The 12,692-nt window shown below is 33.0% G+C and overlaps 2 protein-coding genes across 2 annotated transcripts; both read left to right on the top strand.

Annotated features, from left to right (window-relative positions):
• Window positions 1-2,206: 2,206 nt before the first annotated feature.
• On the top strand, window positions 2,207-5,722 carry LOC108862927 (beta-glucosidase 23-like). Its single transcript, XM_018637197.2, has 13 exons — window positions 2,207-2,389; window positions 2,873-2,942; window positions 3,033-3,088; window positions 3,245-3,320; window positions 3,441-3,518; window positions 3,638-3,725; window positions 3,822-4,077; window positions 4,191-4,306; window positions 4,418-4,635; window positions 4,735-4,769; window positions 4,960-5,062; window positions 5,163-5,271; window positions 5,351-5,722. The coding sequence occupies exons 1-13, from the start codon at window positions 2,228-2,230 to the stop codon at window positions 5,556-5,558; spliced, it is 1,575 nt and encodes a 524-aa protein (XP_018492699.2). The 5' UTR covers window positions 2,207-2,227; the 3' UTR covers window positions 5,559-5,722.
• A 1,296-nt stretch (window positions 5,723-7,018) lies between these two features.
• Window positions 7,019-9,264, top strand: LOC108860451 (serine/threonine-protein kinase BSK6-like). The gene is made up of 8 exons (XM_018634330.2): window positions 7,019-7,094; window positions 7,178-7,401; window positions 7,554-7,689; window positions 7,775-8,100; window positions 8,244-8,465; window positions 8,558-8,704; window positions 8,784-8,897; window positions 8,973-9,264. The coding sequence occupies exons 1-8, from the start codon at window positions 7,019-7,021 to the stop codon at window positions 9,201-9,203; spliced, it is 1,476 nt and encodes a 491-aa protein (XP_018489832.1). The 3' UTR covers window positions 9,204-9,264.
• Window positions 9,265-12,692: the final 3,428 nt, after the last annotated feature.

Raw genomic sequence — 12,692 nt, 5'->3', positions numbered from 1 at the left:
ATATTACAGTTTGTCTAATATTTTCCATATTTTCTTGTTTTAGAAGGTAATGAAGACTATATCATTTATTATTATCCAACATATTTTTTTAGTTTTTTTTAATTTTCATGTTTTCATTTAGTTTATATTTGTATCAAGATTCAGTTATTATTTTTCTATTTTTTGTGATAGGTTTTAGATATTAGTCACTAGATGATTTATATATATATATATATATATATATTATATATATATATATAATAAATAAAATCCTGGTTCAACCGATTGAACAGGTCGGACCAGTGAATCAGTGAATACGCCGAGCCGGCATCTTATCCTGTGTTTAAAAGATTGGTCTTCTGGCGTTGCACAACGACCTAATTCACATGTTAAAAAAAAGTTCCACGTTAGACACGCGCGATATTCTGTTCAAAATTCTGGTAGAAGTAAGTTAAATAATACAGCGATATAGATGGGATGAAATTAATACCATCCTCATGCATAAAAATAATTACCAAATAAATAATAACACCAGCGAGATAGAATATAGATCGTGCAATGAACCAACCTATTTAAAGAGATATTCTTAGGTTCACCCCCTATAGTATTTGAGTATTTGATATTTGATATCTTTTAAAATAGGAAAACAAAATTTAATTTCCAAACTATATTATATTTTAAAAATAAAAATAAAAATACATAAAAATAGTAATAGTTACAAAATAAATACATTAATATTATTAAGATTTTAGTAAAATATTAAACTCTATACCCTAAATCCCAAACTCTAAAATCTTAGGTAAAACCTAAACCAAAATTTTTAGATAAACCTAAGCCTTTTGATAAATCCTAAACCCTGAATCATAAATATTAAAAACTAAATCATAATAACACTAAACTCTAATCACTAAACCCTAAACCCTTGGGTAAACCCCGAACCCTTGGATAAATCATAAACTCAAACATTATATATGGTCGGTGAACCTATATGTTCATGAATTATCCAAGGGTTCGGAGTTTACCCAATGATTTAGGGTTTAGTGATTAGAATTTAGGGTTTAGTGTTTTATGATTTAGTTTTTAATATTTATGATTTAAGGTTTATGATTTATCAAAACGTTTAGGGTTTACCTAAAATTTTTGGGTTTAGGATTTAGGGTATAGGTTTTAGGATTTAGAGTATAAGATTTAGTATTTTAGTGAAGGCTTAATAATATTTATTTATTTTTTGTAACTATTACTATTTTTTATGTATTTAATATTTTTATTTTTAATCTAATTTGGAAATTCAATTATGTTTCCTTTTTTAAAAGATATCAAATATCAAATATTCAAACACTATTGGTTGGTGAACCTAAAGGTTCATCATAGGGGATGAACCCAAGAATAAGTCCTATTTTAAACGATAATCTATGTGTTTTTGTCCAATTACAAACAAAAAAATTAGTGAGAAATTGATGAGGATTAACTAAATACAATATCGAGACTGAATCATGAATATACGAAGTGTAATCAGTGGTGAGAAGAATGTGAGCTTCACAATGTTTCGAATGGTAATTGTGACTTGTTTGGGTTCCAAGGGATTAGGGATCGATGCATTCTTGCATTATTTATCACCAATTCGCATAAATATGAAAATGACCATAAATAATTACTTTTACTAAACAGCGGTAGTTTAACACACACACGTTAGGACCATGTCGATCACGTCCACTTATAAGTTAAATTTAATCAAAAAATCGATCTGGATCTATATAGTATAAAAATAAAAGATGATCAACGAGGCCTTAATGGCATATAGAAAACTATTCCAGTAAATCGATGGATTCTTGTATTTCCTTATCTTCAGATCGCAGTATCGCACAAAATGAAGCTTGGAATATGAGTGTGAAGATGCGGTTGAGTACAGGTTGATTAGTCGCCGATAAAAAATTTCGTTTACTAAACAACAGTAGTTTAAAAATACGCATAGGAGATCATGTCGATCACGTCCATTTATCAATTCAGATTTAATCAAAAAACTCGATCTGAATCTATATAATGTACAAAACATGATTAAAACGAGGCCTGAATGGCATATTAATTAAAAACATAAAATGATGAGAGATCAGTGAGTTAAAAACTGAATGCCCTTAGTCAAAAAATAAAAATAATCAGTGAGTTAAAATTACTATATAAGGAACCCCACTTCTGTGTGGAAGAACCATCCTAAACATCTTTTCTTGAAGAAAAAATAACCAAACCCAAAATGGCTTTGCAAAAGTTTCCTCTCATGGGGCTGCTTATGCTCCTAACAATCGTCGTCTCTCCGGCAACAGCTGATGGGCCTGTTTGCCCTCCATCGACCAAACTTAGCCGGGCAAGTTTCCCTGAAGGTTTCTTATTTGGCACGGCTACTGCCGCATATCAGGTGCAATACATGAACATTTCTTAACATGTTCCTAAGTTATCAATTAGATAATATCTTTTCCATAAATTATTTCATACCTAATAATATGTTATCACGTATATGGTAAATGTAGGTCAGCATTTATCATTTTCAAAAAGTAAAAAAATTGGTTAATAAAATTTATAGAATATATACAATACTAAACAGCATAATACTATATATATACTATATGCAAACAAGGTGTTTCATGTACCAGACTATTTGAAACAACATTCCATTGAATAAATATCGTAAACTTTAGTACAGTATAGAACACCATCACCTACCTGAAGATAATTTGGTCCACTTTTACTAGTATTTTCGGCGTATTCTTTACTAGTTATCAAATAATATTCGGGGTTGTATCATAGTGTTTACATATAATTAGTGGGAAAAAAATGTACATCCCATGCTTTTATATATCATTTCCTCAACCCATCAACTCTTCGCAATGTCATTGGATAGGTTGAAGGTGCAGTGAATGAAACATGTCGTGGACCGGCCTTATGGGATATTTATTGTAAGAGATATCCAGGTTAGTTCCTCTGCATTTCCTCTTCTTATCGTCTATACTTAAATATGGATCTAATTGTTGATCCGTATAATCTTTAATTTAAAATTACAGAGAGATGCAAAGGCCAAAATGGCGATGTGGCCGTCGATTTCTTCCACCGTTATAAGGTACATACTTACATGAAAAGAAAATTTTGGTACGAACGTTTACATGAAAAACTATGTACGAAGTATATATTATTCTATTGACTAGTACATCACTGATTTAAATACTAGATGTTGGAAATTTGTCTCCTTTTAAATATTTTTTTTTTACGTATACAGGAAGACATTCAGCTAATGAAGAGCCTAAACACAGATGCCTTCAGACTCTCTATCGCATGGACAAGAATATTTCCTCGTGAGTATATGTGCTTCCGGCCACAAATTTAATTGCCTTTAATTAAACGAATTTAGTTTGCATGTAGAATATGATCACTTAGAAAAAAATATTAATGAGACAAAACAAATGTTTTATCAGATGGGAGAAAGGAGAAAGGAGTGAGTCAATCTGGTGTCCAATTCTACCACGACGTCATCGATGAGCTACTAAGAAATGGTAACATGTAGTTTAAAGCATATCTTATTTGGGTGAAGAATGTATATAGAAATGAACTCGCAGACACTTAGATACCTTCTTATTCTCTTAACAAATATATAAAATTTTATGTAATATAGGTATAGTTCCATTTGTAACTGTTTTTCACTGGGACACTCCACAAGATTTAGAAGACGAATATGGCGGCTTTTTAAGTGAGAGGATTGTGTAAGTTGTTTTTTTTATACAACGTATATTAATCTATATATTATTGTGGCAACCAGTAACGTGATAAAATAAATAGCTCAATATAAAAAAATGCAGGAAAGATTTCCGGGAATATGCCGATTTTGTTTTCCAAGAATACGGTGGAAAAGTGAAACATTGGATCACTTTCAACGAGCCATGGGTTTTCGCTCACGCTGGTTATGACGTAGGCAAGAAGGCACCAGGACGTTGTTCTTCCTACGTAGATCCTACGTGCAAAGGGGGACAATCAGGACACGAGGTTTACCAAGTCAGTCATAACCTTCTTAACGCTCACGCAGAAGCCTTTGAAGCTTTCACACAATGTGAAAAGGTAACTAATGTATATAAATTATAGGGATTAACTTCAAACTTGTTTTACCATCGTTGACTTTAAGATATAAACCATTTTTGTTTTGTTTTCTGTTATGTTAATTATGGCGACAGTGTAAAGGAGGGAAGGTCGGAATCGCACATAGTCCGGCTTGGTTTGAACCACATGACTTTCAGGATTCACAAGATGGTGCGTCCACAAGCCGTGCACTTGACTTTATGTTGGGATGGTAAGCAGTTGATGATGGTATTATAAATTTCTAAAAAAATTGGTATATATAGAGTTCCTTTAATGGATGATTTTTAAATTTTCCTCAATGGAAATCTATAATTTCTTGTAGGCATCTAGATACTACAATGTATGGGGACTATCCACAGATCATGAAAGACATTGTTGGACACAGATTGCCCCAATTTACCACTGCGCAGAAAGCAAAACTGCAAAACTCGGCTCATTTCGTAGGACTCAACTACTACACCTCGACATTTGCGAACCATCTCGAAAATCCAGATCATTCTAAACCACGATGGAAGCAAGATTCTCTTATTTCTTGGGAACGTAAGTTTTTATTTCTCTCCTTAGGTTGAAATTGCGATGGCAACAAAACAAACCAATAGGTTTGTATTTTGTACTGATCAAAATTGATCTTCTTTTCAGCTAAGAACGCAGACAAATTGACCATCGGTAGCACGGTATGCTTTTAATTAGAGTTTTTTTCTATAATTATATTATAATTAGATCATAAGATTTTAACTATGATATATGTAACTTTGAGGTTTGTACTAGTGCTATGATGTTGTCATTTCAATTCCACATAATGCATGGATAAATCTTATATGTATGCCTATAACGTTATACTTTTTCACCTTTGTTATATGTCAGCCTTCCACCGGTAAGCTGCCCGTTTACGCGAAAGGATTTAGAAGTCTTTTGAAGTACATCAAGGATAAATATGCAAACCCTGAAATTATGATCATGGAAAATGGTAAGTAGAGATTTTGTCATATCATCATCATTGTTAACTCGTTATTTTTTCATTTGGTTACAGAAACAAGTACGTATAATTAATATATTGATTTTGCTAGGATATGGAGAAGACCTTGGGGAAACCGATTCAGTTGCAGTTGGTACCGCTGATCACAACAGAAAGTATTATCTTCAGAGGCATCTTTTGAGTATGAATGAAGCTATATGGTAAGTCCTATTTATTTTGCTTACATGATAGATGAGTAACAATCATATCTAAGAATCTAATAAAACGTAAAATATGCAGCATCGACAAAGTAAATGTTACAGGATACTTTGTATGGTCATTGTTGGATAACTTCGAGTGGAATGAAGGTTACAACAGCAGATTCGGACTCTATTACATTGATTTCAAAAATAACCTCACACGTATTGAGAAAGAATCGGGCAAGTATTACAGAGACTTCTTAAGCCAAGGTGTTCGTCCATCTACGATCAAAAGGGATGAGCTTTGATTTCGTCTCAACTCTCAAATGTTTCGATCTCTTCTGTTTTAATTATGTTTTAGTTTGTGATTGGCCAAGATTCATGAAGTCTTGGTTAGAATAAAAGTATTTTATTTTTCATATTTCAATGTCTTCACCTGATTTGACAAGATCAAAAAGGCTTTGGAACTATAATAAAAATATCCCTTTGGAGAACTTATATGTCAAGCTACATCTTTAAGAAGACACTTATAGTTGAATTTCAACTAGGATCTGAATATCCTCTAGGGTTTCAATCCTTCTTTGGGGGTTTCAATCTTAGTATAAGACCTAATCAGTATTAATTATTACACCAAACATGATCATTATTCAAAAGCCTTTGTGATCTGATAATGACCATAATTGTTACTACATTGTGTAACATAATTGTTTGGAAAATCTATCTTAATTGATTTTTATTTATCTTGGTTTTTTAGATTTTTTCATTGGATTTATAATTTCTATTCGCATTATCAGATTCAGGGCTTATGTAAGCATTAGTGTGGTGCATGTAATATGTATGAGTTTGTCGTTTTGGATCATCCATATGTTTTTTTTTAAATTAGATCATCCATATGGTCGTGGCTAAGTATATACATGTTGGTCATCGTATTATTATATTAATATACATCTTGTTGTGGGGATGGAAGTCATACTTAGAGATTTTTTAGCCTAACCAAAATCATCGTCTAGCACTTTGCATCGACTTTTCGAATATAGGAATATCAAAAACCAATAAATGAATGAATGAAGAAAATATATACATATGAATGAATCATGTTTATATTTTTGGATGTATGAGAAATACAAAACAAAAATAACTGTTATGGAATTTCAAAGTTGTAAGTCAGCTCATATAGTGTTTGTGAGAATTTCTTAACAAAACCAAAAATAGAGGCTAGATCCATGTGTGTTAACAAGTGTGTGATTTCTTTATTGTATGTGTTTATTTTTTTAGTATAGTTCACCAAAACGAGCGTCCCACTATAAACACCAGAGTTTTTTTATCTTTTTTGCCAGTCATGAGAGAAAACGATATGTTTATGAAAAGTACAGTACTTACATCCTAAAAAATAACTGTTATATCTAAGATGCAAGATGATCCATTGAAAACAAGACAGGCGTTAATGAAGACAAAACCCCAACAAATATATTTATATGCTTTTCTGATATAAAATTCTGTAATGTTTCATGCTCAAATGAAGAAATCGAATGAAACACGCAAAAACTAAAATCTTTACAATATAACAAGCTGATCCTGTTGACATATAGCTAAGTTGATTTCTTCTGAAGCATATTTATATACTATTTGATTATGATTTAAAAATAATAAATGTTCGCTACAAAATAAATATTAGTGTTCTTTCTTTTTGAAATATTATCGTATTTACCTGGAAGCGGGAAGGTTTACCAAGAGCACTTCAAAGTTTTTGTGTTTCTCCATTGCCGGCATGCGTTGCATTTGCTTCAAGCCTTGGCGTCGCTCGCCATATCCGTCGATTAAATCCACCGTCATCGGCGAACTTGGTAATTTCTCCAGTTTTCTCCTCTTTATATATGCGTTGAATACAATGATCGAGAAACCTAACCTTAGTCGTTTTCTCTGCAAGATAATAATAACAAAGACAGCGAGGGAAGCTCTTGTCCGAGATTCCGGGAATTCACTTTGGAAGAGTTGAGAGTCGCTACTGACGGATTCTCCGCCGACAACATCGTGTCGGAACACAACGAGAAGGTTCCTAACATCGTCTACGAAGGGACGCTTGACGATGGAAAAAAGATCGCCGTAAAGCGGTTTCAGAAACTCTCATGGCCTGACGCTTCCGAATTCTTCGTGCGTCCTTGACTTATTAATGATTCCATATTTATTATTCTTTTATGACTCGAGATCTCTCTTGAATGTGTGGCAATGTTCAAAGATTCTGATCTGTTGTTGCTCATGGAAAGCTTTCTTGAATATGGCGTTTTGTGTTGTTTTGTTTTCAGGAAGAAGCACAAGAAGTGGGGAAGTGTAGGAGTGAGGATATGGTCAGTTTGATCGGTTGTTGCTCAGAGGGTCAAGAAAGGATTCTCGTTGCTGAGTACATGCCCAATGGAACACTTGCAAAGCATCTTTTCCACTGTGAGAGATAGAGAGAGAGTCTCAACCTTTTATTACAGTTCTTGATGAGTTTCGTTTGTGTCTAATAAAGTTGTTTTTTTTGCAGGGGAGAAACGACCAATGAAATGGGACATGAGGTTGAAGGTTGCGTTACATACAGCGAAAGCCTTGGAGTATTGTAATGATATGGGACTAGATTTGTACCATGATCTTAACACCTACAGAATATTGTTCGATAACGTTGGTAACCCTAGGCTGTCTTGCTTCGGACTCATGAAGTGTATCAGAGAGGGGAAGAGCTACAGTACCAACTTGGTATTTGCTCCTCCTGAATATTTGCGTCAAGGTACTCTGGTACCGGAGAGTAGCATTTTCAGCTTTGGAACCTTGTTGCTGGATCTTATGAGTGGCAAACATATTCCACCAAATCATGTAAACTCTCCTCTCACAACAAACAATATATATATATATATATATATATATTGGTTCCTCTAGTGTCAATCTTTAGAAGTGAATTCTGAGGTATCATATATGTATCTTGAGCAGATTCTTAATTATCTATGTCGTCATTCCAGGCACTTGATCTGTTCCGTGGCAAAAACTACTTGGTGCTAATGGATTCTGCTCTAGATGGTCAGGTCTCTGATGAAGACAGGACAGAACTAATCCACCTTGCATCCCGCTGTTTTCGGCCTGAACCAGCTGAGAGACCAAGCATAAAGTTTCTTATGTCTGCTCTTTCAAGACTTGAGAAACGAGCTGAGTTATGGCCAAAACTCAAAGAAGCAAACATCCTTGTGAGTCACGGCAACATTAATTCTTCCAAGGTTAATAAGTTTTTTTTTTTTAAGACAAATTCTTATGCATTCATGGGGATTAATATTGGCAGGCTCCATCATACCCTAAACCTGCAACAAATCAGCCATTGCGCTTGACCCCTCTTGGAGAAGCATGCTCAAGAGTGGATCTAAGTGGCATACACGAACTTCTCGAGAAACTTGGATATGGAGAGGATGATGTGTCAGTCACAAATGAGGTATATTTATATATATGTTTGCGAGAAACATAATCTCTTAGATACCATTCAATACCTCATTCTGAGGATGTCACTGCAGTTCTCATTCCAAATGTGGACGGGTGATATGCAAGAGAATATTGATAACAAAAAGCATGGAGATGCCGCGTTTCGTGCAAAGGATATTGAGACTGCTATTGAGTTCTACACAGAGGTATCATGATGAATCCATCGAGAAACCTTCTTTCTCCCATACTTAAAATAAAGATTGAAACTCTTTTATGAACAGTTCATGAGCGGAGCACCAGTGGTATCACCAACAGTGTTAATCAGACGGTGTCTATGTTACCTAATGAGCGATATGTTCAGTGAGGCTCTAAGCGATGCGATGCAAGCTCAAGTTCTGTCGCCAGAGTGTTCAACCGCTCTCTACTTACAAGCAGCTTGTCTCCTAAAGCTTGGGATGGAAGCTGAAGCTAAAGCAGCACTTAAACAAGGCTCTTCTTTAGAAGCCTTGTAGAATTACAACAACAACAAAACCAAGATCTGTACAGCTTCTTCCTCTCCCTATTTAGAAATGTCAATGCACAAAACATACATATACCTGTTTGCTTTTATTTTGGCTTTATTTGAGAGAATCTCTGATGTACCATCAGATTTGATGTACCATCAGATTTGTGTGTTAAAACCCTGGATTTTCTTGGCGTTTTGCCTTGATCTTAACTGGATTGTGTATTTCTTTTTTTCTTCATTGGTGAAACAATTATAATGATACGGTAAAGGCAGAGGCCATACAACTTAGATGATACAAGTCATAGTTTTTTTTTTCAGTTCACTACTAGGATTTTGCACAAAATTTTCTTTTTCCGTTTTTGATTAATAATTTTTTTATTACTTTTTAATCAAGATTACTTTATATTTGGGACTACTATATTACAGAATAACTCTATTATAAAATAAACTATTTGAACAAATTCAATTTTATAATAGAGTCTATTTCTAATATAAAGGAATTTATAGAATATATCATTAAAGATTGGTTTAATTTCTTTTACAAAAAAAAAAGATTGGTTTAATTTCTTCTTGAATATTACTCTTTCACCTTCCACATATATATTTACGTCGTCACCTTTACTATTTTGTCTTTGTTTTTATGAAGGAGATTTTAGTAAATTTTACTATGGCGGGAAATTTCAATATCAATTTTACTGTGCAACGCAACATTGGTATTTTTTTTTTGTAATGCAGACAATTATTTTCTCTGTTTCATATTATTTGTCGTTCTAAGTTTATGCACACAGATTAAGAAAACATTTAATTTTACATATTTTAAAAATAAAAACACTATTACCAATACACCTAACTATATATCAACCATAGAAAAATAGAGTAGAGTATATTTTTAATAAATGTTGCATTGAAAACCGAAAACGATATTTATTTTGAAACCAAAATTCTACTGTAAAACGACGAGTAATTCAAAACGGAAGGAGTATATAATTTTTAAAAAATTCACAAAATTGTTCTTTTTTAAGAAATGGCTTATATATATACAGAAATATGGCCCATTTATGGCAACTGTTTTGGTCCGTAGCCCATTACTTGAAACATCAGATAATAATAGAAGAAGAGGGCCTAACTGATATCTGCAGCCCAATATCACAGAAGGAGAGTAGCCTTTGTGAAGCGTCGTATTCAGAAGGGTGAGAAAAGGCTTGGTGATGGCGATCCTTAGACAACCAAAGAGCGAACATAGCTGATGTCAGACTCCGATTTGATTCTCTGATGCTAGATAGGCGATTTCTTACAGTGGAGTCTATTGCATGCAGAAGTTGATCACCTGTGTTAAACAAATTGTTTCATGGTTGATGGAAAAAGAAAACTTTGATCTCTCCTTCGATTAAGTTTGCCTTAAATCTTTGATAAATTCATTAAATTGATCCACTGTAATTTGTATGGTTCTGCTTTTAGTTTAACACGGTCCTTTTTATTTTCTTAACTAACATTCTTAACCGAAAATAGTAAAATAATATCTCATTTTATGTTGATCTTCAATTCTTCTTGAGCAAAACAAAATTTGATATGGTTACCGCCTTACCGGTTACGACTTGTGATTGTGAGAAATATAACTGTTATTTGTTCCTTATCCTTCGTAACGTTTCAAGAAGTTGATGTTCGAGATTATTACTTTCATCTAGCATTCTTTGACCAACTAACACCGAAATTTTCATTAGAAAATAATCAAGATATTCAAGTTGATTTCTGTACAAAAGAATTTGGTTTGTACGTGGTTATAAATTCAAAAGTCAATGATAATCTATCCATCCATCCACGTATGAAAAGAGATGGCGAAAGCTAAAAAACAATGCTAGAGGTTGAGGCGAGCCTGTGAGGTCTACAAGAAACAGTCAGATTAATATGACAGAGAGCGACTTTTCCTGGCAATGGATTTACAAGTCTTTCGTAATATAATTAAAAACAATATATATAATTAACCAAGAATTCTATTAACAAAAAATCCTAAACTCTCTCTGCAACAAAAACATAGTTTTTATCAAAAAAAAAAAATCAAAAACATAGTAACGGGATCATATCTTCATCGTTGGCTTCGTTTTTTCTCAAACCTCTACTCGTCAGTTTTCTTTGCATCAAATTGCTTCGTATCGGGTCTCTTTTAAATATCTGTCGCAATATTCATCTGTTCTTAAAGCTTTTGTGTAAATGATGTCTCCTTTTTGGGAGAAAGTTGAAAGATGTATAAAAATATAGTACTTAGAAGATAAAAACACATAATGTATCTCGTAAATAAATGATAACTAGAACAACTGGAAACAGTTGTCACATCCTATATTGTGTACCCAAAACAGATCATAGTAAAAGTAAATATTTATTTTATACAGAGATGATGTTGACAAAAAAGGTATTTTACATGTTTTAAATATGATCTTCACAAAATTTACAATACGTTCTTGTTAAGTTGACTAAGATGCTTCCAGGTTTCAACTTCACAAAAATATGGACCTTGTCTATGCACGTACTAATATTTATCATTTTATAATAATAATGTAAAAGTGGACGAATCAACATCATACTAAAATTTTTTTTTATGAATTTGATCGATCGTTGAAAGAACACTTCCACGATACTACAACTGTCATACGATTTAGACAAAAATCAATTGGCCTGTGTCGGGAGTGCGTTGCATGTATTGCTTTGTATTTAAATAACATCTTAAGCAAAATTGTGGGTTCGTTAATGATTCCTTAATTTTGTCGAACGTAATCAACTTTGAGAATCATGTGATTAGTGGGGTATCTTTTTAACTACGTTTTAAAATCTGAAACTAGTAGCAACAAGAAGAAAAAGGATGGTCATTTAGTGACTTTTTTAGTTTCTACTTTATCAATAACTAAATATTGTAAAACTTTGCCAAGATTTTTCTTTAAATTCATCGCTATATATATCTACACTTTGCGGAATGCATATTTTAAAATTGATCAGAGATATGTCGCTAAAATTGTGGTTGATACTTAGGTATCAAATTAGATAGGTAGCTATTTATGTGCGACCTGTGATTGGAAATATATTTGATTTCAATAAAATGTGAGATTGTTTGTCTTGAGAAGCAAGCGTTTGAATGACTTTTGTTATCCTTTAAAATTATATAAATAAACGGACTAATCAACTGTTAGAATTTTGAACAACGACGTCTCTACTAACAGATTGAAAATTACCTATAGGCCTAAAGCTTCGCTAGCAACAAGTAGTTCAATATATACAAGAAAAGAATACATGCACACACGTAGACGAATATGTATACAGAGATATACATAAGCACCTAAACGATGTTAGAGAACTGTGGTTGTATTACATTAAACTATTTTAAAACTAATTAGTAGACTTGATTTTAACTTTCACTACTAAGTTTATATATTCTGGCTAATACTATTATCAGTAAATTGTTTATTTGTATGGTACTTTAATGTGCAGCCTCATGTATGAGAGACGA

Source organism: Raphanus sativus, chromosome 5 (assembly GCF_000801105.2).
Source record: "Raphanus sativus cultivar WK10039 chromosome 5, ASM80110v3, whole genome shotgun sequence".
In the NCBI taxonomy this organism is placed as follows: domain Eukaryota; kingdom Viridiplantae; phylum Streptophyta; class Magnoliopsida; order Brassicales; family Brassicaceae; genus Raphanus; species Raphanus sativus.
The sequence above is the reverse complement of the archived record's forward strand: the minus strand, read 5'-3'. Positions and strand labels throughout refer to the sequence as shown.